The sequence below is a fragment of the Neolamprologus multifasciatus genome, chromosome 23 (genome assembly GCF_963576455.1).
Source record: "Neolamprologus multifasciatus chromosome 23, fNeoMul1.2, whole genome shotgun sequence".
NCBI lineage: Eukaryota > Metazoa > Chordata > Actinopteri > Cichliformes > Cichlidae > Neolamprologus > Neolamprologus multifasciatus.
Genome location: NC_140460.1, coordinates 28,967,727 through 28,992,548, shown reverse-complemented (window position 1 = coordinate 28,992,548; position 24,822 = coordinate 28,967,727). Strand labels below are relative to the sequence as shown.

Sequence of the window (24,822 nt, the reverse complement as noted above, 5' to 3'; positions counted from 1 at the left end):
CAACATGATCTAACAGACCTACACCTTAGTTCACAGATTCACTTTGTCTAGGGTGCATTTCTGGGATTTCACACAACCCAGGGTTCAAATCATGAATACATAATGGGCTTGGAGTTACAACATTATGAATGAAATGTGCTCTATTTGGAAGCAGCCGGCCCCCCTCCCCTTTCGACGGCTTGTGTGTGAGACTTTAAATCATCAGACTTTAAATTTTAAATTGTTATTGATCCCTTTACCCCGAGTCCTAAAGTGTATATTTATTTTCTTACTCTTCTTATATATATATATATATATATATATATATATATATATATATATATATATATATATATATATATATATATATATATTGTTTGTTTACTTGCGCTGCTGTAACTGGAGCCTCGTCGTCTCGTCTCTCTATATACTGGACTGTATGTAGCGGAGATGACAATAAAGTTTACTTTGACTTCAGCAGCGAGCAGGCGCACCGAGGGCTCTCGCGCTCACTTTTCGCGTATAGAATTTCGAAAAAACATCGGTGCAAATTATAAGTCTGTATTATAATGTCTGGTGTTTTCGTGTTTGTTGGTTTGTTTTTATTTTGTTTTACTTTGCGAGTTGGTTATTAGACGCTGCTCCAGCCAGCCAGAGACTCCCCCGCCGCCCCGCCCACTCCTGTCTGCGCCGCAAGCAGCAGGCGCACCTCGCAAACGAAGGGCGTACTTACTCCCAGCAAATGGGCGATAGAAAACTGATCGGTGCCTGTACCATTCCCAATATGCGCTGGCTGACGTCGGGGCAGCATGAGTACGAGCATTTTTTTTTTGCCGATGCCCGTGATGCCGCCCCGGGCAACCGCCCGTGTCTAAAACCGCTACTGACTACAATGCCAATCCGATTACTCACATCATGTGAGGGTGAAGACGCAACACTGCTGATAAGATTGTTAAGGTATGCTGTGTTTTGGTGAATATGTGCCCCAGTGTGGTTGTCAAAGCAGGGCCAATGAAATTTGCTCTTGTTTAATATTCATAAAACTGCTGCGTTGCATGTACAGTTCATTGTAAATAATTGTACTTTCTGTAAAGTGGTTTCAATAAAACAGAAAAAGTATGTTTATTTTTTTTATTCAAGGTCTGTTCACATGTACTTAGCAAGTACATACACATGAAATGCAAACTATTTACATGGCAACGCACAGCTGGCATCAATCGTGAACCGTTCATCTAGAGCAAATTTTGGGGCAGGTGTTGAGGAGAAGTCAATGTTATGTGCAACCTCTGGTTGTATCTTGGTCATATGGTCAACGTACTCACAACGTGGAGGCTTAAAAACGGCCAAATCTTGTACCCAACCGTTTGTGAATCAGACGTGCGCCTCCAGGGGTTGGAAAATGATTCCCCCTATGCGCTGACTCCACAGGCAAGGTACGCGAAGATATCGGGATAGGACAACGGCGGTAGGCTGTCTGGGTTTCCACTCCACTGCCTTATTTCATACGGGTCCACATTACCGATGCACGCTATTACTTTCCAAGTACCGTCTCTTGGCTTCTGGGCGCAATCGGTCGCGATTTTTTGCACTGATTTTAAGCATGGTTCTGGCAGTCCCGCTTCCAACACTGTGTTTGTTTTGATTTATTGCCTTCTGACATGGCGCCGCGATCCCACAATGCACTGCGGCGTGACGTCAACTCCAAAGCCCTATAAGGAAGTACAGCGAGAACGTCTCCGGGGCTGAGCTAGCTATATTTTTTAGTTAAATAGAAGTTTAGGCATATTGTCATCAAACATTAAACAGTGGCTCTGCCGAGCTTGATTCCTTAGTGTGTGCCAGCAGATGGAGGAGTGGATATTTAGTGAGCTGTAGAGTGAACATGAGTACGAGCTACCCCACGCCGCTTTATTCCCACGCTGGACGAGGAGACTTCCAAGAGGTCTACGAGCCGGCGGAGGACTCCTTCCTCCTGATTGATGCTCTGGAGAAAGATGCAGACCGGCTACAGCGGATGAGGTTAGCCATGGATCGAGTATTATTTCCAGTACACACACACACACACATTTTTATCAGAGTCTTAACTGCCTCTTCACCGTTTTCAGCCCGTGTGTATGTTTGGAGGTGGGCAGTGGCTCAGGAGTGGTGTCTGCATTCCTGGCGTCGGTGGTGGGACCTTCGGCTTTATATATGTGAGCCACTCTGGTACCTAGCAGCAATGTCCAGCCAATGGGACTTACTGATGTAGAACATAGCATCCAGTTTCATGTACGCATGCATTTATGTTTCAGTTGCACTGATGTGAATCCTGCAGCAGCACAATGCACAGCAGAGACTGCTTCCTGTAACAGGGTGTCCCTGCAGCCGGTGATCACAGACCTGGTAATCTTCAGCTGCTCTTATGGTTTGGGGTTTTCACAACCTGCATATCTGAATGTTGTTCCTCCTGCAGGCTGACTCTCTTCTCCCCCAGCTGTGTGGGAAAGTGGACATACTCCTCTTTAACCCTCCCTACGTGGTTACGCCTTCAGAAGAGGTGCTCAGCAGGGTTAATGAAGTTCAGGCATGGTGCATTAACCCCCACAGTTACTCAGTGGGTTTTCTTTTTCAGGTGGGCAGCACAGGCATCGAAGCCGCCTGGGCTGGAGGGGAGAGAGGGCGAGAGGTGACCGACAGATTTCTGCCAGCTGTGGTGCAGCTGCTGTCCGATAAAGGGCTGTTTTACCTCATCACGATTGCTGAGAATGATCCAGGTTGGTTGACTGGATTACAACAATTATTCATTGTAAGGAATTGAAGCTTGAATAGTCGTTTTTTCCCCCCCTTTCTTAACCAGAGGAGATCATCCACCTACTGGGCCAAAGTGGCTTGAAGGGAGAGTCGTATTTGTCTACAAGAGCGAGAAACGAGAGGCTGTCCGTCCTGCGTTTCCACAGGAACCAACAAACATGACCTCCTTGGACATGTTTATCCAGGGTGCATTTCTTTTAGCCCCTGAGGTAGAATTCAACAAGAGCAAATCATGGACAACTGGACAGCTGTTGAATCTCGGCAGGACGAACAGCATGGGAAAACTGCAAGGAATTGGATCAAAGGATATTTGCTACTGCTGGCTACATGGAAGGACATTTAGGACTCTGGACAAAAAACAGCCACTATCAAAAATACACGATTGAAATCCTTATAATTGACTGTTTGCATTCAACCACAGTTTTTATTATCAAGTCACCAATGACAACATTCAAAACCTCATAATCAAGCATTCAGATACTGTAACAAGAAGGCTCATCATGCTAAATCTGAGTCGAGTGCAAATCTACAAGGTATAAGTGGGATGTAGTTAATGCAGTCATTTCTTATGTTTTTTTTTTTCAAAAGCTTTAAGTGACCCTACAGCACATGATGTGTACAAAAGTCAGCTGAAGACTTTTTAAAAAGTAAACATTTTTTCTACTCATCACTCTGTATTAGTGTCTCCATTTCTCTAAAACCAGTTTTGTGTAACGGAAGTAAACTGGAATTGCTGTAAACGGCACATTATTATTCTATTTTATTTTTTAACTTTGATTGAGATTTCCAGCTGATGCCTCCATCCTCTCCAAGGCTCACAGCGCCGCTCGCCACCAGCTCCAGAGCTGCAGGGAAGGCTCGGTGCTCGGCCTCTCTGATTCTGTCGGAGAGACTCTCCTCTGTGTCGCTACCCAGCACGGGCACCGCCTCCTGCACGATGATGGCTCCTGCATCCACCTCCTCCTGATTGAGTACAGAAGCCACAGCAAAATGTTAAATAAATTTTCCTGCCTCCCACGACTCTGCTTCTTGGTTTTCACATCTGAACTAAACACAAGCTCCTACTTACTGCTACAAAGTGGACCGTGCAGCCAGTGACCCTCACACCAGCCTGCAGAGCTTGTTTCTGAGCATTCACACCCTTGAACGAGGGTAGCAGAGACGGATGGATGTTCAGCAGCTTACCTGTGACAACAAACGCACTGAAACTGTAAGAAGACTTAAATCTCTGATATTTCACAGAAGAAAAGATGCGCTTCAGGGAGCCTACCATTCCATTTCTTGACAAAGGTTCCAGTGAGGATCCTCATGAACCCAGCCAGACACACCAACTCCACCCCAAATTCTTCCAGCACGCGATCAATGGTGCCATCGAACTCTGCGCGGCTGCCGTATAGTTTGTGGTCTACCACCTATTCAGAGCCAGACAGACAGGTTTTTGCCCAGAAAGTGTGCACACATGGATCAGACCACTGCTTAAGGTGTATTTATTTATTCATTTAATTCCAAACTCACATCAGTGAGGTCATCCAGACTTTTTAAATCTCCAAAACCCCACTCAAAGAAGTGGGTGTTATCATTTTTTTCCCCAAGTTATGTGAAAAGCTGGTTGTTACCCGGGTCTGGATGCCAGCCAGTGATGCTCTTTTCAGGCCTTGAACTCCCGGTTTGTTGGAAATCACCACCACAATCTCAGCTGAGCTGCACGGACGCTTGGCCTGCTCTATGAGGGCCTGTAGGTTTGTGCCTAGGAGAACAGAATAGTCATTTATTTTTAGACACCAGTTTAAAAAAATATGATCCTTCATATCTTGACTCTGAAGGTGCAGACATACAAGGCTACAACTTCTCTTCTCCTTCGCTTTTTGCACACTACATGTGTGACCTCTCTCCAGCCGCATACATTTAAAACAATTAGTCAGAAGGAAGACGTCCTGACCTGACACTGTACTTCAATATTTTGGAAAATAAAATGACTTTCACAAATTGCAAATACCTTGTCTAGATGATATTTTGTCACTGAAACATTGTGACTGATAGTGGCAATGTTAGACTTAAAAACTCTTCTGTTGCTTTTATGTGACACACACACAGATTTCCAAAACCACTTTTCAAAAGGTACTTGCATGAACTCATTTCACCATTATTAGAAACACACCTGTGCCAGAGATGAGAACTCCTACTTTTGTCCTCTTGCGTGGTACCATGCTGTTGTCGTGACAACCCCCATTCGCCTCGACTGCCACCTCTTTGCTGGAGGCCTGTCCCGCATTGAGCAGGCTGTTTTTCAGGTTGCGGACCACCACAGGTTCGGCCCCTGCGTGAACACAAAGTTCATTTTTAGTCTCTTTGTTTCTGTCCCGCCAGCCTGTTTGTAAGCATCAGCATTTCACAGTCTCACCAGGTTCCTTGTGGGCCAGCGAACCGACAATCCAGGCCTCCTCGTGGGCTTGAAGCTGGCTCAGGACCCTCTGAGCGTCCACGGGGGCGACCACCAGCACCGCTCCCAGGCCGCAGTTGAAGGTGCGGGCCATCTCCTCCTCACTCAGACCTCCTTCCTTGTGGAGCCAGGAGAACACTGGGGGGATGCTCCACTGAGAGGCATCTGTACCGTGCATAAACCGTGTAAATAATCAATCAAGAGGTGCTGCAACTGTGCTGAATATAAAAACACTTCTGTTAAGTGCTTTTATACATTCTTATTCTTCCTCTCCACATTGTTCAGGTCGTTGTCTCTCTGATATAGTTTGCGTTTGTGCTTTCATCTCACCTAAGTCCACAGCCAGCTCCTGTGGCAGCACCCGTGGGATGTTCTCCAGGAGTCCCCCACCTGTGATGTGAGCGTAGGCTTTGACAGCACCGCTGCGCAGGATCGGCAGGAGCAGGCGGCTGTAGATCTTCGTTGGAGTCAGCAGAACCTCCCCTGGAATCAGAATTACAAACAATTGAGTTCAACTGTTAAGCCTAACTGATCTCCTGCCTTTTGCCCCCGCATCAGGGGGCGTTGGGGCTTAAGAGGTTAAGGGTAACCTGGAGCAAAGGCACACTTCATTTCTTTGACTCACCAACAGTCTGTCCTGACTTGCCAAAGGGAGCAGGGGAGCTGTAGCTGAGCTTTGCCTTCTCCAGGACTTTACGGACAAGACTGAAGCCATTGCTATGAACCCCAGAGGAGACCACTCCAATCAGCATGTCCCCCTCAGAGATATCCCCCATTCTGGGCAGCAGGGCTCCTCGTTCCACTGCGCCGACGCAGAACCCGGCCAGGTCGTACTCTCCCGGAGGATAGACGCTCGGCATTTCAGCCGTCTCACCACCTGCAAGCAGAAGCAGATGGCATGAACTCAACATAACGTCAAGACCGGATCTACCTTACCTCATAAGCCTCAAACGGTATGTCTTTTCTCACCCAGCAGCGCGCAGCCGGCCGTTTCGCAGGCCTTTGCGATGCCCCCGACCACCGAGGCGGCCACGTCCACATCCAGGCTACCGCAGGAGAAGTAGTCGAGGAAGAAGAGTGGCTCAGCACCCTGTGCCAGCACATCGTTTACACACATGGCCACCAGGTCCTGACCCAGAATGCCGTGCTGCCTGCACGCCTGGGCGATCTGATGATTTAAAAAAGAAAAAAAAATTAAAAGAAAATCCAAACACTGCTAGATTTACAGGCTCTATTCTCCTTAAAGGACTGAAATCCCACCTTGAGCTTAGTCCCAACTCCATCTGTTCCAGATACAAGGATCGGATCCACAAATCCAGCCGCCTTCAGGTCAAAGAGCCCAGCGAAGCCCCCGAGCTCTGCATTACATCCTGGCAAAGACAGAAAAACAAGTGACTCATTCGTTCTAGTTTGTTGTTTAGACTACGGCTGCTTTATCTGAATAGAACAGATGTAATAAAAATCCCAGCATTTAATGACTACAATTACTGAAAAGGCAGGAAAACGTGTTTTCTAATTAGAAAAAAGGTTTCCATCAGCAGAAGAGGAAGAAAATAAAATGAGGTTTACAGAGTGGCATTTAAACAATTTCCCCCCCAATGTTGTGTGTTTGACATTCGATCACAGATACAAGCGCATAAGCTGCGTGTAAACACAATACAAACCCTTTCTTCCTTTTGTGTTCAATTTCTGCAGATAAGAACAAAATTACCAGAACGGGAAGTTGCCTTGGCCAGGGGTTTGATCATGTCCACCAGCCTGTTTCCGGCAGCAATGTCCACACCGCTGTCCTTATAGGTCAGACCTCTGTCAGAGACAACTGATCAGCACTCACTGAACTGTGACAGTCGGTAATATCGTGTTGGTCTGCAGCTGCTATCACAGTGAAGCTAATGAAAGAGGCTGAAAATCAGTCGGGAATTCCTCACTGTGAATTAGATCAGCTACATGACAACTTAATTAGCTGAAGATGAAAATTAATACCCGCGGAAAGAAGAACAAGGACGCAGTTTATTATTCAAATACATGATATCCAGCAAAGGAATGAACAAAAGCACAACAGGATCTTTAGCTACACACACACACCTGTGCTGTTTCAGGTGAGCGATGGCTCGGTGACCGATGTCGCGCCTGTACACCGCGTCCGGGAAGCCAACTGCCGCCACGCCCTGATTGGCCGCCTGCAGGGCCAGCTCCAGAGACGACCTCACTGCAGTGACAGACAAGACCCGCCCGCCGCTGGAGACCACGCCTCCGTCTTTCAAGGCTGTACCGGCATGGAAAATCTGCAGCCCCATGTCCTGAATTGGGGACAACCCTGAGGAGGAGCCGAGGTGTTACACTAATAGTTCCAAGCACTATAATGTGCGCACACACAGTATATATCCCAAAAATCTAGATGTAGTGTTTTCAGTAAAGCACTTGCAGAAATTAATGCATTACATATATAACTTGATCATTTTTTGCAATAAAATGTGCATGTTTTTGTTTTGGATTGCAGAATTATTACATCCACAGAACCACAGACTGAAACATTAACATGAAGGAAAAAAGAACTAGAGTTTTGCACATGAGAGGCTCACAGAAAAAGTGAAGCCACACTCCACCATCTTCACTCAACAAAGACGAGTTTAAACAAGACTCCCGCTGAAATCGTGGATTTCCTGTACCTTTGATTTCGACTCCTTTCTTGTAGGAGCCGGGGTAACCGCCACTGGCCATGACCACAGTGACTGCAGAGCTGTCCTGGTGCCACACGGGGGCGTTGGAGGCCAGTTTGCCATTCATGGTGTTCATGATCACTTCATATAGGTCGCTCTGCAACAGCGGCAGTAGCACCTGGAGGAAAATGGCAAGAGCGGAGAGCAACGCTTAGTTTTAAAGAGAGGAGATGCAAAGGTGGACGTCTGCCTGTGAAACACACACCTGACACTCGGGGTCTCCGAAGCGGCAGTTAAACTCTAGCACCTTCGGGCCCCGCTCTGTCAGCATCAGGCCTGCGTACAGCACGCCTGAAAGACAAGGGCATAAACGACAAGTGAAAATAAATGAAGGCTGCTGCAGCAAACAGTGAATACAGATGGTACTCACCCACATAGGGTGTTCCCTCCTCACGCATCCCATCCACAGTCTTCTGCAGAACAGTCTCTGTGATTTGCTGCAGCAGCTTCTGACTCACCTGTGCCACAGTGACAGAAAGCAGCTTAACCATTAAAGAGCCAGCAAAAACTAAAGTAGAGCACAAACAGGGTGGTGCAGCACGACTACAGTTAACGTTACCTGAGGGGTGGGGCAGTAGGCTCCCATGCCGCCTGTGTTTGGGCCCACGTCACCGTCCTGCAGCCGCTTGTGATCCTGTGCAGGGGGCATCTGTGACACCGAGTGGCCGTCGCTGAAACACAGGCACTACAAAACCAGAGCATGCGGGATAAGCAGTTTGCCCATTTTGATGGGAGAGGAAAAAATACACACACACACACACACACACACACACACACACACACAAATTCTTAAGTTTGTTTAAGTTTTCTCAGACTTTAACTTAAACTATTGCACTCACAGATACTTCCTCTCCCTCCAGAAGCTCCTCCACCACCACCGTCTCCCCTGCAGATCCAAAGGCTCCGCCCTTGAGCGCACAGTAAACACAGCAAACTGTTGACACTGGAAGATCCAATTACCTCCCCCAAAATTCTTCAACAGCTCAATATATCGGGTAAAAAAACAAAACAAAAAACCCCAACAAACTTCTGAGACTCCACCAGCGATTATTCTACTGACTAACCAGGCGACTCGGCACCTGAGGCTGCTGTGCAGCTTTAAAGGGAAACAGTCTGAGAGAGAAGAAGAAAGGCATTTAAAGGCTTCTGCAGTTCAATTTCTTTTGGGAGGATACAGGGCGGAGAAGCAGCTTTGCACAAACAAGGCACACCAAAGTCTAGAAAAATGAGGAGCTGCCTACAGAAATATAATTCACTGCAGGATTTGTTTAGCACACAAAATAATGGCAACAGATTACGACAGCTGTGTAGCATGTTTCTGCCATCACTTTGAAGAAAGAAAAAAGTAGCACGTTATAATTCACTTCACTGCAGCACTTCTGGATGCTCACAACAGGAAACACGATGCAGCAGATCAAAGCAGATGACTTTGACCTGGAAGAAACGTGTTTGAATACTCAGTGAAGCCGACTTTAATGGTGCTTTCCTGAGTAGGTTGGAATTCCAGAGTTTCCAGCTGGAATTGCAGTTTTTTTTGATGAGTAAATATTCTAAATTATGTTAACATTAACGAGCAGTCATCTGTGTCTGCACTGCTACACTCTACTGATGCTCAATACTAACTAGAACAGCACTTTACCCTCTCGTCCAAACATGGTCACCACCCCATTGCCAAACTCCAGACTTTAAAATGGGATTTCACAAACTAACAGTTTTATGTTTATTGAGGTATCTTCTGTGTTTTATTGCAGGAATAGTTTGAAGACTTCCTCCAACATTCCTCATGCTAATAGTAAATAACTCTCAATAATATAGTAACATACTCTGTTTTGCATTCCTGTTTAAAAATTACCTCCCAATACTTCCAAAAAAAGAACACCTGAAAACATGGAAGCTTGTTTCTGCCACATTTCTCCTCCCCCTGTTTTTTGGCAACTGAAACTTCAACATAGCTCAAAACTGACAAAAACATGTTATTTTTGTCAAGTTGGTAAACTCAAACTGTGATTTTGAATTATTACATTAAAATTTAAATGAAGTAACATGAAATTTTGAATTACGGATGGCAAATTATTTTCTTTTTTTTCCCCTAAGTGGCAGAAAGTCAAAGTTTTAGCTCACAGTAGCAACGTTTAACGTTATACTTCATCAGGAAATACCCGTTAGCTTTCTGTTTGAGACAGAGACATTGTTGGTGCCAAGTCAGTTTTGTTCCTTAGGCCAAAAGTTTTGAAACGGCTAACGTTAAACAGTTTTGCTAACATCATGTAAGATAATCGGCAACCAATGTTAACATCGTATTTAAATCCAAGCTGTCACTGGGTATCGAGAATTGGTCAATTCTCCTTGTATTAATTCGGGTGTTGTGAAATCCTTATGTGTTATTGATTCTAGTGTCTATACAGCACAGTCGCCCCCTGCTGATCACTAGAAAACAAAAATAGGCTCACTTTTGAGACCATGTCCTTCTCAAAAATAAATAAAACAAGGTCCATTGTCTGCAAATGGTGTAAAATCTGCATCTGAAGACATTAAAAAGACTGAGGAGTGCGCCATAAGAGCACAGCCACAACATAAAGGTGAAATTAAGAGGAAGAGCAGAGTTGGCGCCAATTCCCACCCTTTTCATATACACACAGCAGTTTGGTCCAACATTCAAATAAAAATAATGATTACAGCAGCTTGAAGTAGCCCAGAAATGTGCTGGGAAATTAGCATTGAGAACATTACATACACCACTGATCTAGGAGGACTGCTCAGTGGGCAGCTGTGACTGAATATTCAAAAAGGAAGCTTTTACAACACTCATTTATCTATTTTCAATTAAAAGTTTTAGCCAAATACTGCTGCCCATTTCCCCCTCTTTCCCCTCCTTGCTGTAACATAAGGCCAGGGATTAATAAAGAGCTGCAGTACTGCTTAATAGCCTCACACCTTCATAATGTCCATCACGGCCTGACAGGCCTCGTCCTGATCTCGCGCCACGATCACTCCCTTCCCTGCAGCCAGACCGCTGGCCTTCACCACCAGAGCTGGAAAGTCGGCCCTGGAGAATCAAAGAGATGAAATAAACCTGGGTAATGTGCAACAGGAATCTTTTCTCTGCCCCCCCCCGCTGCCGCCACAGACGCACAGATATACACTGAACAGATGCTGATACTGAGCATAAAATGTTTTTTTTGTGCACCATTTAACATTTGCAGTGCGCGCTGCTGTTGGGGAATGGGTTTGCGATCCGTATGGATGAAGGCTGTCAGAATATGGCAGCTGTTGTTCTGCCCAAGATGCTTTACACGACCAGAGAAACGACTCTCATTGAGCGCAAGACATTTTTTTCCCCTTTTACCCTCCCCTTTGTCGATAAAAGTAACAAATCTGTTTATGCCGGATCGCTCCGTGCGGCTTCGCTCATCAGAAAGGCGGTCATTACATCTTAGATCATTAACTCATGAAACCATCTGAGGAAGGAAACTTCCATCTTCTTTCACGGTGTCGCTTTTTATGCGTTTCACAGCTCTAAAAACAAAACTTCGCAGCCATAAACAGTCTTTTACCGTAAACAGAAAACCCCATCTCCAATCCTAACTACTTCTTCAATTAAGCTGGACCAAGACGAGTTTTCAACAGTCCAAAACCAGAACTATAACTTTAATGAAGCGTATGCCTCACATATCCTTCTATAGTACTGACGTGCGGATGTAGTGACAGGCCTGCTGGGGGTCGGTGAAGGACCCGTAGCGAGCTGTGGGGATGCCGTGACGTTCCATGAAGGCCTTGGAAAAGCTCTTACTGGCCTCCAGCTGAGCTGCTTTGGCTGAAGGACCGAAACATTGAACTCCTGCGGCCGTCAGGTCATCCACAATACCTGAAAGAGAAGCAACAGGTGCGTTTAATATAAAAATCATACCCATCATACAAGTTTAAACAGACGGCCGGCACTTACCTGCTGCCAACGGAACTTCAGGTCCGACCACAACCAACCCCACATGGTGATCCTTGCAGAACTGAGCCAGGATGGTGTGGTTGCTCACCGATACCTCTGCACAGAGTGTGAGCACTTAGACATCATTCAGTCTTCAGCTGCTTGACGGTGTAATCAGCATGGCTTACCGAGCATATCCCATTAGGCAAATTATGTAATTAACTCAATCAGTGCATTAATTAATACATATCTGTGCGAGCGTCCTCATCGTGTGCTGTAAACGTTTGTGCTATATTTATTAAAGCTCTTGATGAGTAACGCTAATGAAGAAGGATATGAAACGCAAAGAAGTTCATCTGTAAGATAAGAAACTTAGAATGTTGGCAAAGTGCAAAAACATGTCATATCGCAGCTTTAGTGTAAATCTGTGCAGCTACCTTTGCATAAAGCAGGCAAGCCAATTCCTCCGATTTACAGGTTTGATGCTTTGCAGCTTCTGGTTTAATGTGATGTGCATAAGTCTTGAGTCATCCCTCATTTCTTTTCATTTTGTTAGGAAAATGGGTAAAAGGTGCAGTGATTTACGCCACAGCAAGACCTTTGAAAATTGTCTGAACGCTTGTGTCTCAGAGGGACACCTGATCTTCACAAAGCTGCCCGTCACTCAAGTATTAATATATAAAACACTTCCCACTTACCCGAATTGCTGATTTTTCCACAGCCAGCCGTGCCCGCGTTACCCGGCGCTACCAGGACCTGCTGAACCTGTGGCGACTGGGCCAGCTTCCACGCCAGCGCGTGCTCCCGCCCGCCGCCACCAACCACCAGCACCCGCTCTGCCATGACACCTGAGCGGCAAAAGAAGAACAACACCACCAAAACTCATCTTCTCATCCACCTTTAATTGACAGCACTCTCGCCAATTTAATTGCATGCAAACGGTGACCTATAACTGCACAGCTGCGAGGAAGCAGTGACCTTTTCAGTCAGTCCGCTGCTCTCATATTATCTTGTATCGCCACAGTAACAAGGATCCAATCAAGCAGAACATAAACACAAGTCAACAATTACACAGAATGGTCACCAGGCAAGGCTAAATCACCAACAAGTGGAAACACAGGCTCAATTTGCATAGAAAAATAAAACCATAACAGCCACAGTGTGGCTGGGCAGTTATTCAGCAGTCCCTCCATTTTTGGAGTATTGTATGTTGTATTTATATGGGCTCAAAATGTGGTCATAAATATTTTGTACTTGTAAAAAAGATTTGTATGTGTAAAAAAGATTTGTGTGTGGACTTAGCCAAAAAAACCCTGCAAGTTACAAGTACGAATTTAAACCCTATTTTTCTTCCTTTAATCTGATTGGTCAATGTCATGTCAATCACAAATGTAACAATCCAATCAGAGAACAGATGGGTTTGGCTGTCGGAGGGGCGCTTTTTTTGAACTGCAGGTCCTTGAAGGGAATAAATGCCCTTTTACATGCCAACCCAGCGTTTTCCTTCATCACCACTAAGGAAAACAGTCTGTGGTCGTCCGAGTTTGGTGATTTTTGTGTCACAGGTCTACGTGTTTAATATAGGGACTTCCACAGCCTTTTCAACAGCGCTGCGGACCGCGGGGTGGGGGCGGGCAGTGTTTTGGAAATGACAGTCTTCATTACAAAGCTTTCTTCGTCATGAATTAGCATTAGGGCTGCTCGATTATGGCAAAAATGATAATCACGATTATTTTCACTGAAATTGAGATCTCGATTATTTGACGATATTTATTTAACAATAACAATGTATTGAATAATGACTTTAAAGATTGTCAAAAAATAATATAAAATAGTGTGCAAATACTGATAACAGTGCAAATATTTGCAATATAAAAAAAAGAAAAGAAAAATGTAAACATCTAGGTTAACTTTGCAGTGTTGCTCTCTGGTGCAGCTATGACACTGTAGCAAGGTTTACACACTATGTCTACTTGATCCACGTCTGACTCCATGAACCCATAATGTTTCCACACCACTAAGTTTTTTTTTTACCTCTCTTTTCAACCAACAGCAGTCACTCTCCTCTCCAAATAACTTCTGCTTAGCTTTCCAAGCTTCCCTCGGGTCCTCCTAATCAGCGGTCCCCAACCCCCGGGCCTCGTGAGTCGTTTGGTACCGGGTTGCGAGAGTTGAGGCTGAGGTGTGAAATTTATAGTTTTCAGGGGTTTTATCGGTTTTCAGCATTATTTTGTTATCGTTTACTCGGTTTTCCTGTGTCTTTTCACGTGTGTTATGAATAAATTCTCTTTTTTTCGGTACCGGTACTAGTTTTATTTTGTTGTATTTATCCGCGACACCTTAAAGGCCGGTCCATGAAAATATTGCCGGGCATAAACCGGTCCGTGGCGCAAAAACGGTTGGAGACCGCTGCTCTTAATTGTTGTGACACGTGTTCGAAATGCAGAGAGGTGCGCTCGATTTGCCACACGGAGCAACGCGAGAGTAAAGCACGAGGGAGGGGCTAATAATCGGCTCAGTCATTTTTAATGATCGTTGAAAGCCCAGATCGTAATCGTGATTAAAATTCGATTAATTGAGCAGCCCTAATTAGCATAGATGCTTTTATTGAACATTTGAAGAAATAGCAAAAAAAAAACAAAAAACAACAACAAACTCTTGTAGAGGACAAAGTCAGAGATAGAAAAGACAAGGAGCAGGTGCATCTAGTACAGGCAGAGCTGCTGCAAAAACCCACAGAGCCCAGCAGCCAGCGCAACAAATTCTGGATCCTTTGCTTTTAGTTAGCATTAGCAGCACATCCTGCGTCTGATGTGAAAGGACTTTTATGCTGCGCACTGTGACTCACAGCAATGGTCCCGGGTCAGCCCAGACTTTGTGTTAAACTAATCCTAAAGTAATAATGGTATTTCTAACCACTGACATACCACAACTTTATCCTTTCAACAGCTACTGAAAGTTAGGGGACCTAACTGCTATCAGATATTTATATAGAGATCCTCCAGCTTCAAACTGTATTACCCTTCAAGGACCTGCAGTTCAAAAAAAGCGCCCCTCTGACAGCCAAACCCATCTGTTCTCTGATTGGATTGTTACATTTGTGATTGACATGACATTGACCAATCAGATGAAAGGAAGAAAAATAGGGTCAAAATTCGTACTTGTAACTTGCAGGTTTTGTTTTGGCTAAGTCCACACACAAATCTTTTTTACGCACACACAAATCTTTTTTACGCACACACAAATCTTTTTTACGCACACACAAATCTTTTTTACGCACACACAAATCTTTTTTACGCACACACACACACACACAACTTCTTTTTACACATACAAAGCTGATTTACAAGTACAAAATATTTATGACCACATTTTGAGCCCATAGTATTCATCCAACGCATTTTTTTTTTTTTAAATCCCTGTCGTGGAAATTTAATTAACAAAGCTCACAGACACTGTAGTAGCAGTAAAAACACCTTTAATTCTTCTATCGCATGCATGAGGACAGACATCAGTCAGGGGGCACTGAGAGCCGTCTCTGAAAATGAACAGTACTGGCCTCTTTTTAATACAGTCAACAGAACAAACGAAGGCCTTAAACAGCTGCTGCTTACACATTTGCTCTTCCCCAAGGAAAGAGTTTACAATCCTTTACAAGAGCAGTACTGTTACTAAGACAATGTGACCAATACGTAAAAAAATTCCAACACATCCCTTTTACTTTAAACTATTGGGAATCTATTAGAAAGCAGGATACGGATATAAAACAGCTGAAAGGCACTACAAAGTTGTTTGCTGGCCCTTGAAATCAAACAAACTGGGGTCAGAGTTTAAACCTGAAACCCATTCCTTGAACCCTGGGAAAGTAAAGGCCAGTTTTTGCAGATACACTGCATCAGTGCAGTGACTTCAGGGATAAGATACAACACAAAGGCGTGTGTGTTGCACAGTGGTTGCGCATGCTCAACAATTAACCAAATCATCGGGTTTGATTGAAATCACTCCGCTCATGTGACTCGCTTTTAAGATGCACGAGTCCAATAAGGTTTTAAGAAAGCTTTTTTTTCTTGAGAACCTTCACTGACAAAGCTGTTACACTGTTACACAACATACTGCGCAAAATGATGCATTTGAAACTGGTATTACTGCACTGGCATGTGCCAGAATATATATGAATGAATTTCACTGCCATACTCTGGGAAAACAGTGAAAAGGTGGCAGCATGTACACAGAAATCCGTGCATTTATTCTAGAATAACAAACAAACATTCACTGCATTTCTAATAAACTTTCTTGGATCGTCTGTGCAATGCATTCAATCCCATCCTCTTCCACTAAGAGTACATTCAGCGACATTACCGCGTTAAACTGGGTAAAGTGAGCATGTCGCGTGCCATTTTAACACTCACCTGCGCGTGTTAAGTGTATGTGTGAAGCAGGAATTAGCCGGAGCCCAGACCAGGACAGCAGTCAGATGTGTAGCCTCTGCTCCCAGCCCGCTGACTGACCGAGGGGATGCAAAGTATGTCATCAAACACACACACAACACACCACGTGGATCCAATGTAACAAATACATATTCACTATACGTTAGCAAACGCTACGAAAAGTTAGCGTAAAGTACTACGAAGCATAACAAAGTGTATCGGCGTTTGTGTTCGCTGCTTACCTTTATGTGTTGTACAAACTAATCTGGGACACTTTTTGGGGAATTCTACAACTTCCTCGGGGTGTAACTGGCCAGTGCATCATGGGGATTGTAGTTTGTTCGCCATCTCGTGCTAGTGTGGCGACCATTGACTGTAGAAAACAATGGTGGCGAAACGAATTAGGAAAACCGGTAAAGGCAACTAACTAGATGGTGATGACAGCACCACCTGGTGTAACACCCCAGGAGAGTTTGCCGGCGCAAACGTTATAACAGTTATAAAAGGCACACAGGCTCGTTATTATCGAGAAGAGACGAGGCAGGTCAAGTTCATCAAACAAAGTTTATTGGACAAAACTACTAAAAGTGTAGAGCTGAAAAAAAAAAGAACTTCTTAAGTAGCAGGGCTGGGAATACTGAACCGTTAATTAAGACACGTTATTTACAAACATTACTTAAAATAACAAGGTTCAGTAAAATGATCCTGTGTAGTCTGTCTACAATCCTCACTGCAACTTAAATGGTGCGTAATACCCATTTCCCGGTGTGTATGCTCACATGCATCAGAGGGAATTCCACCACACGCGCCTAGCCCTCACAAGCGTAGTGGAGCAACCCTCCACTAAAGCAAAATAAACCCATAAATCAATATATATAAAACATAAAACAACTCAGTAAACGAGATGCAAAAGAAACAAGAACCAACAAACACAATTAACCAATACTCAGAACAATGTGCAAGTCCTGGAACTCAGTGAAGATTAAGGAGAACGACAACTGCAAGACAACAGTATCATCACTTGTATGTAAATGTACATTATTCACATGTGTCACTACTTTGCCAAGATCTGGAAGAAAACCTAAACTGTTACCCTCACAAGAGGAAATTGGTTTCTGGTGCAACAGCGTCACTCTACACAGTGTAGAATGACGCTGCCAGAGCTTTACATCTGCTCCAAAATTGACACCTTCAAGCTTGACTGAAATTTGCAGCTGCCCACCTGGACTAGTTATATGCTTTCTCAAGAAAAGTTTTATGGTCAGCTGAGACAAAGATCGAGCTTTTCAGCCACAATGACAAGTGGTATGTTTAGAGTAGTAAAGGTGAAGCTTTCAAACCTAAAAACACTGTACCAACTGTCGAGCATAGCGATGGTAGCATCGTGCTGTGGGGCTGTTTTGCTGCCAGTTGTACATTGCACAAAGTGGATGGAATGATAAAGGGCTACTTCCAAATTCTTTAACTTCACATGTCTGTCTGCTTCCCAGGTGTTTTTGGTGACTAAAGCTTAAGCTTTACATCACTTCCACTTTTCCACTTTTGTGAGATCTGGTCTAGTCCAATCATCTTTCTGCCGGCCTTCTTTAGGCCAATCAACCTTCACTCCGTGTACTTCAAATCTCACTGCACATCTGTCATTCTTCTTTGCAGACACCTATTTGCAACCCACCTCCTCCCCATCACTGCCTCTCACTCATCATTCAAGCCTCCATCTATTTCTACCACCAGCGTCTAGACTTCAGGGGTGTCCTGCTCTAGTCTCTTTCACAGATGGGGTTACGTTCTGCTGTGCTGGGCCATTGGAGTCTAATCGCCAAATACCTGAAATCTAATTCTGTACATCTATTAATTATGCTCAATTCCTTCTAGACCTGCTAGAAGGCTGAAATCTGGGCATTCCAACAAGTAAATTATGTCAAATACATGAAACGTGCATTTTGAATAGAGAACGCAGACTACCATTAAGCTTCTGAAAATCTTCCCAAAGCCCTGCTTAAAATTTGTGGACAAGGGTTAAAACCTGTGTTTTGCCAAGAAGCAAACCACTTTAACTGAACTCAATTCAATACCAATTCTGCCAGAGTGGTGAAATATTTGCCCAGAATTATGTCAGAAGATTGTTGATGGCCACCAGAAGCATCTGGCTGAGGTGCAACTTGCTTAGGGACATTTAACCAAATATTAGCGGATGTATATGCATGTTGTTAGCCCGTGCGGATTAGAGAAACTTGTACAAGTTACTAAAGATGTATACTGTACAATCATTCCTCCCTGGAAAAAGAACAGTTTACTTAAAAGCCCCAAATTACCATGATATTCATCCTTATGGATAGTTTATGCAAACTGCTGAACTTTACATTCAAACCATCACATAATGCTATTGGCATCCCTATAATGTTAACCTAATACAAACTTTTTAAAAAATATCTTTTTATCCACAAATTCTTTAATTTTGATCATAGCTTCTAAAAAACGATTCAGGAAACACTGACAAACTTTAGGAACGATCACATCCATATCAAGCTGGGATAACAAACGCAACATAATAAGTTATACAAAAGAATCCACTTTTCATGCAAGTGTGACAGTTTTTTCCTTCTCAACTGTAGCGATTTGTAGCGCCCTGACTGCAGCGACTCCATCACTTTTAATGTGGCTTTGGAAGCAATCACAGGAGATTAACCTGCTGATAGAAGCTTCTTCACAAAAGCACATAACGGCTCTGAAATACATGCTGGAGCTGTGCCATTTATTGCTTTTTGCAAGCGATCAATAAATTCTGAAAGTCAATCTTGAAGTTAACATGGAGATGTGTAAAGTTAGCAAATAAGGGCTGAGAGCAGGGTGGGGGCTTTTAATAATGTTGTCTTTAAAACAAAGATACAAACACGTACATCTCTTAAAATGTGATTTCTAATCAATATTGCCACAGAAAAATGGACAGAAAGTCAAAGTTCACTTTGAGCTTTCATTTAAATCTGATGATCTTAAACATGTGGATCAATACAAAGTGTTATTGATAGTATAAATAGATATTCAAGCTTTAAGTCCATCCACGTGTGGCAGTGCGGTCACAACAGAGGGAGTTCAGGAGCATCGAGGAGTTCTTGTCCCAATTCTGACTCTCTTATGGCAAACAATGTGACGCCTGAGCTGTACGCTGCAGGGATCCTGATGTGAGTCATCTTGGGCTGATTGTTTTCTTCTTCTTCTTCTCCTTCCTCCTCCGTGGCCATCTGCCTCACCTGACCTGAGGAAAACAGGAAAAACAGTGTCAAATATCACATCGGGCGCAAAATGTAAAGGAAATCTTCACAAGCAGCTGCTTTACCCTCGACATCCAGGGCCTTCCACCGTGGGTCGGACTGGCTCTCCGAGAGGCCCGACAGGGAGCAGTCGGGCGTCACTCGCTGCAGCACGTCTTCTCGACGAATCAGCAACATGGATTCACTGCAGAGTCGCTGGTGCACCTCTCCTTCGCTTACTACAACGCACAATAACCAACACCAGCATGAGGAGCTGATTCCTCTTCCCTATAAGCAGCTATTTCCTTTCCCCTACTCACCTACATCTAAAGGATTGGTCATAAAGACAGCGTTGGATGTGACCCCGAATATGAGCTGATGGTGCCAGGCGTCGGGCACCTCCTCACCCTCGGGTACAGCCAGCTGCATGTTCATGGTCGCCACGGGAACAGCGCCTTTTCGGATCCAGTGGGCGAGCCAGGGGACCAGTCTGACTCGCCTGCGAGGGTGGAGGTGGAAGAATCGGCCCGTCACCTGGCCTCCGCTGGCCTCCTGCGCTCCCTGGATGAGCTGGATGTGAGTCGCACCTGAAAGAGCGGGATGAAACGTGACGCCGACGTTTATCGCATCTGAATCATAACAGTTAAACAAAAAGTACGTGTCACGTCTGCTCAGAAGCTGAAAATGTCAGTGTAAAAACTGTGTAGCAGAGCCGAGAAAGTCAATTACAGCCTCTCCTGCGAGAGACATCAAACTCTTTGTCTAATTCAATAGGGTACTTTTGAATTCGCCTGGTTGGCAGTGCAGCCAGCTGTCACACTTGTGGGAAGCAGCACTTATGGGTTCAAGACATTACAGAGCGGGGCAGTTATAGTCCCTGTTAGCATCTGTGACACCCAGATATTACTGTCTGTGGAGCTAAATTAAGATATGCACCTATACCACACTTTATGTATTAACATTTCATTACCTGAAATGTCATGGAACAGCTTGCCGAGAGTGAGAAATTTTGAGCTTGAGCCAACGGCTTACAGTGTAAGACGTGCCAATTTAGGGGGAAGCTTTTAAATGGCATGAAAATACACATTTTTAGGGAATTGTAAACGCTAAAGAGACTGCATTTATGTGGCTTTTCTAGTCTTAATGGCCACTCAAAGTGCTTTAACACCAGAAGCCACGCTCGCCCGTTCAGGCAGAGGTTTATAGTCTAGATCGATTCTGTTTGAGCTGTGTAACCTTCTCGGTCCCCTGGGTTCTTGAAGCAAATGACCAAAAGCAGCCCTTGGGATCATTTTATGCAGCCCGTGGAGCAGAAAAAGGAAAGAAAGCAGTACTGTATGCACAGGTATAGCCAAAAGACATTTTTTTAACATCTGCGGTAATTTTTATTTAGCAACATTGCTCTGTGTTGGTACCTCATCACCGCTTTCATTTGAATGTGAGATGGATATAGAGCTGCAAGACCCCCTACTGCCAGCACCAACGCCATGCAGAATAGAGCAGGCATCACTAAAAACAGATATTAAATAGTATAGTTAAAAAAACAACATCGAAGGAAGAGCTGGGTTGCAAAGAGGCTTGCAGGGGCAGCTTAAATAGGTGCCTTTAAGCTGCTCACTTATTTGGCAAGGGGTCACCACAGCGGATGGATCCACAGATTTGACATCAGATGCCCATCCTGATGCAACCATCCCCGACTGGAACTCAGAATTCAGTAGCATGTGACCTCTTCAGGCTGGGTTTGTTTCTCCTTTTGGCAAATGTTTTCACCACTATACTGAGGGGCACTACAAGAGATTTTTCAATGGGATGTGAGATGTGTAACATAGGCCAACACTGAGCTCAGCTGATGTGCAATCAAGACAAATCACAGTTTAATTCCATCTCTCCAGCTGACAGCTTTTGTTCAAATTTCTTAATTGTCTATGTTGCTTCTGCAAGAACTCAGAGGACCATGTGCATTGTTATTACATCAACTTGTCAGCAGTCAGGACTGAGACTTGTTTAGTAAGGCGTAGCAAAGAAAAAAAAATCCTCTTATCTTGGAAGAACTTAATAAAGCACAATAAGAAAATAGACCCTCATGTTTTGCATCAACTACTCGTTGCTACGTTCTTATTAAAGAGGAATCAAGACTCATTAGGGTTTACACAAAAACATATTCCAGTATGGAAAGAGGGATTCTGACCAGTTTAAGTGCGCACACATCAGACACATTCAGCTAACGCTAAAGACTTCCTGTAAGATGGCACTCAGACAGTTAGAGTGCGCCCCACATCTCCACCACCCTAAGCCTCAGTATGGGCTCCTAACAGGTTGTATGCCGTGTCCCTTGCTCTATTCCATGATTGCCCCCCATCCACCACAGCAACACCATCAGTAAATCCACAGACGACACCACGGTGATGGGGTTCATGTCTGTGTGAGATGAATCGGCCTGCAGGGACGAGGTGGTGCAGATGACGGTGAGGTGCAGAGACAACAACTTGCTTCTTTTGCTCAATAGGAAAGTCTACAAACGTACTGTCTATGTGTGTGGTGCAGCTGCACAGTGGCAAAAAGCCGTCTCTAGAGGAACTCAACAACACTCGCTGTCTCAGGAAATCCCAAAAACATTTTGTCTGACTCATCACACCCAGACGATGCAGCACAATAAAATCAAGGACAATGTTACTTCCCCACAACTATTTAAGCATAGTTTTCATTTATTTTGTATATATTATTTATATTTTCTTTAGCACTAAGCGCTGAACTTAGTTTTGGTGAACTTGTAACTTAGTAATTTTAATCATTATTTAGGGGTCTGGAAGCCATGCTTACTTGTCGCCAGGAAGGTTTAGTCTGTTACACTGCCTGGAAAAGACGCTCACTTTCAAACTTTTTTTGCAGTGTTAGAGCATAGCAATATCTACGGCTGGATTAAATGCATACAAATGCTTTTTTTCTCCACACACTTTTGCACTTACAGGGTGCATAAAGTGTTCCAGAGGGCTGTCACTGGCCTGCAGCTTTCACTTGGAGAGCCCCGGCCCTTGAAGGTTAAACAGGAACTCCAAGAGAATCGATCTAAAGCCACTGTCGCCTGCTTATGCTGAAATAATTCATTCACTTGTCATTTGGCTTTCTGTTTCATCAGCTTGTATATGCTTAATCAAGTTAACGACAGTCTGCTGAGCTTGCTTTCATTTTTATGGAAAGTTGAAGCATCTAAAATCTGTCCAAATCCTCACGGCAAAGGAGCATTTGCAGACCTTCAAAAGTAAGCTTGTTACATGTATAGATAAAAAAGCAGTTATGGTGTGCTTATAGAACATGTGTGTCTACTTTCCCTCTCCCTCCCCTTAGGGAATCCACAGTGAAACAGGACCTACACCCTATAACTGTTGCAGTAGGCAAAAATTCATGAGAATGAAAGTTACCTGGCAATAAAAATATATATTATGCACAGACAGAGAAGAATGGACTAATCCAATTGTTCTCTGTCTGAAAAAAAAATAGTGGAAAGTTGGATATAAGAAAAAGAAATACAATTTCAACAGTACGTCTCAGTTTTTCCACGTGATAAAGAAACAGTAATGGAGGACATGAAAGAAACCTGTCAGCACCATGGTTTGGGTTTAAACTTTGAAAAAATGAATGTGCAAGATTACAGAAAAAAGTTTGATAGCTCATTGCCCAGACTCTCCTGTAGTTTCTGTTAGTTCATGTGGACGCATTGCAAAAAAATAAAATAAAAGATTTCTATAGTCAACAGTGGAAAAACTATTGTTTTTCTGTTATTTCACTGCATCTATTACTAAATTATTTTGGTGTAATCTGAATGGGCGTGGGGTCGGTCTTTATCACAAAGAAAAGCTTATAATACATTTCATATTTTCCAAAACCAACCAATGGGTCAGACTGGAGTCTCTGCGGATCGATTCTGGCCCCCAGGCCTTATGTATGACCCCCGATTTAGACTTAATACTTAAACATAGCTCAATGATCAGCAACAACAGAGGATACTTTAGTGCACATGGCATTTTCTGCACATTTATGTGCACTTTTTGCGTAAAACATAAAACAAGCACACCTCTCTCCTTTCTCTTTAGCCATGTTTAGTGTTCTCACCAGCTTCACTGCGGGACAGCAGGTAGTCCGGCAACGGTGACTCGTTCCTCCGCAGACGCGTTTGGACGCAGCGGTCAGCTTCCTCCGGGGTCACGTCTACTCCGAGCGCCTTCAGCACGTCCACCACAGCCGTGGCCCCGCAGGCGGACGCTCCGATCTGCAGGGTCTGCATCTCCAGAGCCTCCTGGACGGACCACAGCATGGCTTCATCGGCCCCTGCCTCCTCACCATCCTCACGACCTCCCCGCTCCTCCTCACACACAGCCGCCTCCATCTGAGAGCCTCACCTGGAATTATAAGTAAAGGCACAAAGTCAAAGTAAAGGACCTGCAGCCATTAACCATGTAGCCCATGAATACGGAGGGGAGAGCTTAACGAAATCCAACACATATGTGCACCGAAGTTACTCCTCATAGTCCACTCGGGTGTTTGCCAGTCATAACAACGGATTTATTTACGTTTATTTTACATGTCCTCACCATTTCTCACGCTGTCAGACACAAACCGACAGCTGCAGCCACAACAACAGTGTGCGCATGCCCGTACTGCGCGTGTTCTGCTCCTCACCGCTTTCTTTACCAGCAGGGGAGAGGAGGAATGAGGCGACTGGCGCCCCCACTGGCCGCTTTCAGCTATGACCCACGACCACTACAAGTGCATCTCTGTAGGCTGAAGGCATTTACACCGAAAACAATTCAGTTTGCATATCTGTCTACAAACCGTGTTTATAAAGTAGTACTGCTGCATTTTAATGTATTTGGAGATCTGCAACAGGGGCATTTAAACATGTTTTCAGTTTGAGAAGACAGAACTTTTTAAGAGCAAGTAGTTTAAAATTTACTTGTCATTTTTGAAGTCATTGAACATTACAGGAGCCAATCAAAGCTTCTTACTTTCCTGGATCAGAGATGCAGCCTCGTGTCACCAGCAGGTCTCAGGAGCTTTCAATTAAATTCAGTATTATTCATATTGTGCCACTTTCCAACAACATTTGTCTCAAGGTGCTTTATATTGTAAGATAAAGACCCAACAATAATACAAAGAAAACAGAGAAAACTTCAACAATAATATGACCCCCTATGAGCAGGTTCTTTGGCAACAGTGGAAGGGAAAACTCCCTTTTAACAGGAAGAAACCTCCAGCAGAACCAGGCTCAGGGAGGAGCAACCAATAGTCGGGACTGGTT

General features: G+C 44.2%; 3 protein-coding genes and 1 long non-coding RNA gene across 6 annotated transcripts; 2 read left to right on the top strand and 2 right to left on the bottom strand.

The window, feature by feature from the left end:
- Positions 1–1,163: 1,163 nt before the first annotated feature.
- hemk2 (HemK methyltransferase 2, ETF1 glutamine and histone H4 lysine) lies at positions 1,164–3,473 on the top strand. 3 transcript variants are annotated; one of them, XM_085151633.1, is made up of 6 exons: positions 1,170–1,998; positions 2,085–2,171; positions 2,271–2,361; positions 2,432–2,515; positions 2,591–2,732; positions 2,816–3,473. In XM_085151633.1, the coding sequence occupies exons 1-6, from the start codon at positions 1,862–1,864 to the stop codon at positions 2,929–2,931; spliced, it is 657 nt and encodes a 218-aa protein (XP_085007759.1). In that variant the 5' UTR covers positions 1,170–1,861; the 3' UTR covers positions 2,932–3,473. The 3 variants fall into 3 exon arrangements, with proteins under 3 accessions (XP_085007758.1, XP_085007760.1, XP_085007759.1); XM_085151632.1 differs by having other exon boundaries at positions 1,164–1,998; positions 2,432–2,732; XM_085151634.1 differs by lacking the exon at positions 2,432–2,515 and having other exon boundaries at positions 1,167–1,998.
- Positions 3,158–16,681, bottom strand: gart (phosphoribosylglycinamide formyltransferase). The gene is made up of 23 exons (XM_085151630.1): positions 16,521–16,681; positions 16,261–16,354; positions 12,550–12,699; positions 11,873–11,968; positions 11,620–11,794; positions 10,864–10,975; positions 8,769–8,837; positions 8,489–8,614; positions 8,300–8,387; positions 8,135–8,220; positions 7,879–8,047; positions 7,295–7,526; positions 6,921–7,015; positions 6,470–6,579; positions 6,179–6,377; positions 5,835–6,086; positions 5,540–5,692; positions 5,171–5,374; positions 4,928–5,086; positions 4,386–4,516; positions 4,040–4,181; positions 3,839–3,954; positions 3,158–3,732 (listed from the first exon to the last, which is right to left on the bottom strand). The coding sequence occupies exons 3-23, from the start codon at positions 12,692–12,694 to the stop codon at positions 3,520–3,522; spliced, it is 3,072 nt and encodes a 1,023-aa protein (XP_085007756.1). The 5' UTR covers positions 12,695–12,699; positions 16,261–16,354; positions 16,521–16,681; the 3' UTR covers positions 3,158–3,519.
- Positions 14,480–15,255, top strand: LOC146491887 (uncharacterized). The gene is made up of 2 exons (XR_014872406.1): positions 14,480–14,523; positions 14,566–15,255. It is a non-coding gene; the product is annotated as an uncharacterized LOC146491887 (long non-coding RNA).
- Positions 16,682–19,115: 2,434 nt separating the features above from the next.
- LOC146491885 (uncharacterized) lies at positions 19,116–24,234 on the bottom strand. The gene is made up of 5 exons (XM_085151631.1): positions 24,116–24,234; positions 23,637–23,923; positions 19,847–20,113; positions 19,613–19,765; positions 19,116–19,531 (listed from the first exon to the last, which is right to left on the bottom strand). Exons 2-5 carry the CDS (start codon positions 23,908–23,910, stop codon positions 19,353–19,355), a joined length of 873 nt encoding a protein of 290 aa, XP_085007757.1. The 5' UTR covers positions 23,911–23,923; positions 24,116–24,234; the 3' UTR covers positions 19,116–19,352.
- Between the last annotated feature and the right edge of the window lie 588 nt (positions 24,235–24,822).